Here is a 6,218-nt window from a genome sequence, read left to right on the forward strand (position 1 = left end):
CTTCTACAACCTCCATCAATTATAGCTCATCGGCATCCTTAGTTGGCAGTAAAGAAAACTTTGAAGGTGAACCTATTTCTAAAGTCATACCCTTTATAGATTGGGTCTCGGCTAGTAGACGTTTAACTATCTTTTTAGATTAAATCCAGATACAAAAAACATTACCACTAATGGGAGTGGGGGACTGTCTGTTATCCTGGGCTAATGGACCCACCAGTATTCGAGTCACGTGAATTCAGGGATCAAAGATTGGCTTGACATTCGGGTCAATTTCCTTCGCACAGATACAGAGTTCCATTGTAAGACCTATCCGTCCATATGAATAACAGCTATCTGACAAATTTTTATAGGTGAATTGCTGCCATAAGAATGAATTCTTGATCTTTACTCGAACTCCTAGGTAGATAGGCTTCATGTTATCCAGTAGAACACAAACTCTTGCATAGCCCATGCACGATGAGGTTTCTATCCAATCATCCAAAAATAGAAGAGTTTGTAGAACAAAAGCTATTTTCAAGATGATCTCCATTTCCCATCACATAAGAAGAAGGTCCGGAAGATGCAATCAGAACCTAACCTATCAGATAGGGTCACGGCCAGGTTGGAAACAAGGACTCCAGCTTTCCAAAGCTAACAATTGACTCGCAAGGGACTATGGTCCTTGCTCTAAGATTTTTTTCCTTGTTTCAATCGACGAACAGAGAAATAGTAGCAAACCATTCGACATGGAAGAGACCTGAAGGTCTCTTTCCAAGTTTCACTGTAATTTCATTTTCTGTTAAATAAAATCAAAAGGAAAATCATGACCCAAAAGCTTCCCTATTAAGGCTCGATTTTATGGAGTATTGGATCTATCAATTTTATTATTAGTCAAAGCAATTACGTTGGTAAACTTCTGCTCTAGAGCAGCAACTTCCTTTTTAATGGTATGCGAGGTTTTTCACCAGAAATGATGCGGTTTATGAACCACTTGAGATCGGTACCAGATAGCTTCCAGGGGTTTGCCCACCGAAGAGTATTGTTTGGATGGAGAAGACAGCCTTTTGGCACATTTTTCCCCTTAGATCTGGGCTCTTCGGAGTCCCCCCCCACCCCACCCCAAGAAAGAGGCCCAGAAAATCGTAGCTACAGTTGTCACGAAAGGACGTTGAAGGTCGTCTCAAGAAAACTTGTGATTAAGTGGGGAGTGAAAACGGGTTTGAAAACACAGATTCGGGTTTGAAAACACAGATTTTTTATAAAAGATCAAGGCATGAAAACTAAAACCTCAATCAATCGTGTCACGTGGCCCAATAGTATTTTCCACCAATCATCTCTAACCACTCTTTTAAATTTTAGAATTTTAAATCACCGAATTCAAGGTTGGTAGGTATCACCTTTTATTACATTTCAAATTCCGGTGGAGGAAAAAAAAAAAAAGTTATTTCAGCTAATTTGGTCCACGTGTCACTCTACTGGCCTTTTATTTCCGATTGCGCCTTATCCACCTGGACCGAGACTTAGGTTGGTCTCCGTAGGTGGGGTCGAGGCAATACCTTTTTCTTTTATGGCTTTCATCCAGATTCCACGGAACCAGGACGCGGAAACTTCCCCCATAATTGCCATTAACTCCTTGACGGCCAAGGAGGACCGCTTGCGTCGTCACGGAAATTAGAGAGAACAAACGGTGAAGACCCATGTCAACTCAAACAAATTCAAATATCATAATTTTCCAATCCCCTTAATTCTACGCCACGTACACACAAACTTCGCTACCCGCTCTCCTCGCTAACACGTTTCGTCACATCTACGAGGTTGTACAAACAACCTTGTAGAGCATCTTGTACCCAATTTCCTTTGGCAAGATGACCTGCTTACCGCTGGGAGACACTTCTCGGACACGCTTTACCATGCAGCCCTCTCCGATTCCTTCTGCGTGCAAACAACCCCAAAATGAGCTCCACAAAGTCCCCCTCTCTATCTACATAAAGCTCTCAATCCCCTCATCGATTCAGTCACCAAACTACATCACTCTATCCTCAAGTTTGAAGTAAACCTTAGCAAAAGCCTCATCCCCCCCAATTAGCCCAGAAATCCCACTAATTCTCTCCAAATTATTGTTAATTTATAGCTATGGGAGGATGCCTTCGCTCTAAGCCGGCCGTTCATGGCATGGACGACACCGACGACAACACCGAACAGCGGTACATCTCCGAGCTGAACGCCTACTACGAGGAGGCCTGCCGGCTCGACCCCAAGATCCAAACCTTCAACCTGACCCTCCAGCGCCGGACCAGCCGCGTCCTCTCCTCCCTCGCGGGCGACGCCGCAGCCCTCCGCTCCCTCTCCTTCAACTCCCTCAGAGAAGCCACTGACGGCCTCCTCGCCGTCAACCACGACGCCTTTGCTGTCGTCCTCGACCTCAAGGATGACATCTCCTCCAACCCCGATCTCCTCTTCTTCGTCAAAGAATTCTTCAAGAACAGCGTCGAGACCCTCAAGTTCTTCGCCGCCCTCAAACAATGCCTCCACAGAGCTCATGAAGCCGAATCCATCGTCAACTCCGCCGTACAACTCTTCGATGGGAAGGAATTCTCCAAATCTTTAGAGAAGTTGAGAGATTTCAGAGCTTTAGGGGATCCCTTCACGTCGAGCTTCATCGACGAGCTCCGATCGGTGTGCGAGCACCAGCGGTCGACGTTGGTTTCATTGCACGGCAAGAAGGAAGAGATCGACAAGAAGCTCGGCTGCGTCAAGGCGTGGAGGAAGGTGTGGAGCGTGGCGTACGCGGCGACGTTCGCGGCGGTGCTGATTTGCTCGGTGGTGCTGGCGGCCGTGGCGGCGCCGCCTGCAGCGACGGCGGCTGCCGCGGCGGCCTCGACGGCGATGGGGTCGATTGGGGCGTGGTTCGATGCGCTGTGGGAGAACTGTGAGGGGGTGTTGGAAGGGGAGGTTGAGGTTATTGGGATGGTGAGGAAGGAGACGTTCTTTGCGATACAAGAGCTGGATGGAATGAGGGTGGCGGTGGAGAAGCTGGAGGCAATGGTGGGGTCGATGGCGAGGGAGACGGAGTTCGGGATGAGGGAGGAGGAGGAGGAGGAGGTGGCGGTGAGGGTGGCGGTGGAGGGGATGAGGAAGAAGTTGGGGGAATTTGGGAGGAGTCTTCTGGAGTTGGAGAATGAAGTGGATAGATGCAGCGGGGAAGTGGGGAAGGCGTCGGCAGCCGTGTTGCAGACTATTACTGGAGGATCAGAAGGTTCGTCGGGGTAGCTCCATTGGGAGGAATTGGTCTAGTTGATGAAATTATAAAATGTAAAATAATCAGACAAATTATTTTTTTGGTTTACACGATTTGTCAGTGGGTTTTGTGTGTATCAGACAATGATATATATTTCTTTTCTACACTTTGAATTTTGTCATCCAAGACTTGTCTTCTATTAAGATAGTTATTTTTTCGTAAATATCTAAAAACTATCTGTAAACAAATAGTATTCGGGTTGTTTATCCATCGTTTTGCTAAACTGCAATGATGCAGGCTTTAGATGGGGATGAGTACTAAAGTTTGTAATAACGCATGATGTATACAGGTCTTTCTAGTATTTGTACTACTGCAAAAATAGATATTTGGATTGAGTAAAACCGGTTTGGAATATGTAGCTGACTCCTTCGGATTCACCCAGCCTGGAATATCTACATAGTCGGATCTTTCTTAACGGCCATGGACAAGGATGCCATCCTTTACTTTCTATGTTGGATACAAAACATAGCCCGCTTATATATGGTTTAGTTATCATATAATTGTGGATGGTAGGCAATAACCCACTATCTCTAGTTATGGCTAATATAGTTTTTTTTGATAGAAGGAGGTGGATGAGATTTCAGTTGATGATCCTTATCCTAGTCTATTCAACTTTATGATATCCATCGATTTTTTGGCTTCTCTTAAAGTTTCCTTGTATGGACAGATTTTAATTAAATACTCTTTTTTTTTTGAATGAAAAGGAAACAAGTAAGGTACTTCCTCCACTGCATTATCATATCAAGTATATATATTGTTTAGTACATAATAGAGATGGATGAGTAGGGGGAATGGAGAGGTAGAGATGCCTTCAAAATATTCTTCAGCTACATATGTTGATCATACTAGCTGTCAAAGAAGTGTAAAAAGTGCATATATATCATCTTCAACATGGGCTCCTTGTGACTGACCATCTAGCATTTGAAAATGTTTTCCTCTCTTCAAAGGGGTCACACTGGGGAGTTGTCTTGTGCTCTTCTACTCCAAACACTATTCTGAGCCTGCCAACTTAAATTTAGAGCTCGAGTGAGTTAAAAGCAACTGCTAGTCTTTGCATCTCCGAATTTTGTGAGAGAGAAGTCCAGTTTTGTAGTAAGAAGATGATCTACTTGGCAACTTGAAATGCTACTAGGGCCCAAAATCGAAAGATATGATTGTTTCGCTCCTTCCAAATGCACCAGAAACATATTGAGATGATAGTATTGTGTGCTTCTATCTGCTTATTTTGCAAGCAAAAACTTCTCCGTTTGCGCCAAATATCAAATATATTATCTGGTAGTTGTGATGATCCTGATTTTTGCATTAGGATACTCCATATTTGCTTTGAATAATCACAGAATAGCAGCAGGTGGTCTAGTTTTTTGGGGTGGCTTGGCATAATGGACATGATGCTGGTCCTGTGATGTCTTTCTTTTCTAAATTTTCAGTAGTAAAAATTTTATTGTGGGAGCATAGCCAATTAAATACTTTCATTTTCTCAGAAATGGGTAGTGTCCAAATTATTCTCCCAAAATATGATAAGACTCCCTCGTGACTTAGAAAATAGTAGTAATGTTTCACAGTGAAGGATCAGCTCCATTTTTATTTCCTAATATCAACACTATTTGATATCCTCAGCGACCCAGCATGAGCATGTGAGTAAATGTTGGATTTTAATTAAATACTTGAATAATTATAGTTAAAGATATGCATCACCAATATTATTGCTACATAAAATTATTTTTATTTAAGTTATTTTCTCATATTGGAATATTATAGCATTTTTCTAGCATTATACTTATTCCAATATATTCTAAATTTTACAAACAATATTGTAGAACATCCTTCAAATATGTTTTCCATTTTGGCTATATTGAAAAATTTATTACGGAGGTGCAAAAAAGAGCTTGAATCCCCTGTGGTGTGCGTACAACACTACATGATGTAGTGCATCTATAGATGCGGGCCTCATAGGATGGACGGCGATCAAAGCATACACACTATATGTATCATATGGCTCCTGTTCGTGCACGATCATCCATCATGTGATGGACCACATGGTTCGCATCCATCGATGCTCCCTCTGCTACGGTCCCACGCGCGGGGATCATGCTCAAAAGAAAATCGACCGTGGTGGAGCCACTATTCATAAATCTTCTGCCGTCGTCCTTCCCCTTTAATACGAATGGCTAGGGACGGATATCCAGTCCCCATCCAGCACCCACCCGAGCGGCGATCAAACGGACAAAATTGCGCAGCGGGGATGGGTCGATCGATGGAAGGAGATGGGAGATAAGGTTTTTATTGCTTTCCTAATTTTTGTATCTTTTGTTGATGGGAACTCGGCTTCTGTTGTGGGTCCGCTCACAGTAGCCGGCTTGCCGCTGTCCTCTCGCGTGTCGACCTTGCGTTGCACTTCTGCACGGGCCTGGCGCACCTTGGTTTTTGTGGTGGGTCCGCTAACGCTGGCTTGCCGCTGGGGTCCTGGCGCGTCGCCTCTGCGTTGCACAAGCCTGGCGCACCGAATGGAAAAGAAAGGTGGTGTAACTGATGGTTGTCCGGTACGTTTATCTCAATAAAATTTAATAATGCATTTAGGGTAGCTGGTCGTTGTACTCTTATTTTAATGGAATTTAATTAATAATGCTTCTGCGGCAATTGATGGTTGCACCCCGACCAGCACGGGCCTGGAGCAACCTTATTAAAAAGAATTTAAAAAAATAAAAAGCAAAGGAGGGTAATCCATGGTTGTATTCTTTGGGGTAGATTCCGTCGGCTATCAAATCTTCTAATCTCTGAGCTGATTAAAAAAATTATATTAACTAAATTATCATCATTCAATCTGATTTAGATTCATGAGTCTTATCCGATATAATCGACGTCGGAGACCAACGTGGGCACCTAGCCGACTAAAAACTGCTCATCCCTGATCGGCACCAGCCCAATTAAGATTTACATGTCA

The 6,218-nt window shown here is 43.6% G+C and overlaps 1 protein-coding gene across 1 annotated transcript; it reads left to right on the plus strand.

Annotated features, from left to right (window-relative positions):
• Positions 1 to 1,812: 1,812 nt before the first annotated feature.
• LOC105036712 (UPF0496 protein 1) lies at positions 1,813 to 3,398 on the plus strand. Its single transcript, XM_010912455.4, has one exon. The coding sequence runs from the start codon at positions 2,113 to 2,115 to the stop codon at positions 3,247 to 3,249; it is 1,137 nt and encodes a 378-aa protein (XP_010910757.2). The 5' UTR covers positions 1,813 to 2,112; the 3' UTR covers positions 3,250 to 3,398.
• The last annotated feature ends 2,820 nt before the right edge of the window (positions 3,399 to 6,218 follow it).

This window comes from Elaeis guineensis, chromosome 5, assembly GCF_000442705.2.
Source record: "Elaeis guineensis isolate ETL-2024a chromosome 5, EG11, whole genome shotgun sequence".
NCBI lineage: Eukaryota > Viridiplantae > Streptophyta > Magnoliopsida > Arecales > Arecaceae > Elaeis > Elaeis guineensis.

Coding starts and splice junctions, on each gene's coding strand:
- LOC105036712 (XM_010912455.4), top strand. CDS start 2,113: ATGGGAGGATGCCTTCGCTCTAAGCCGGCCGTTCATGGCATGGACGAC.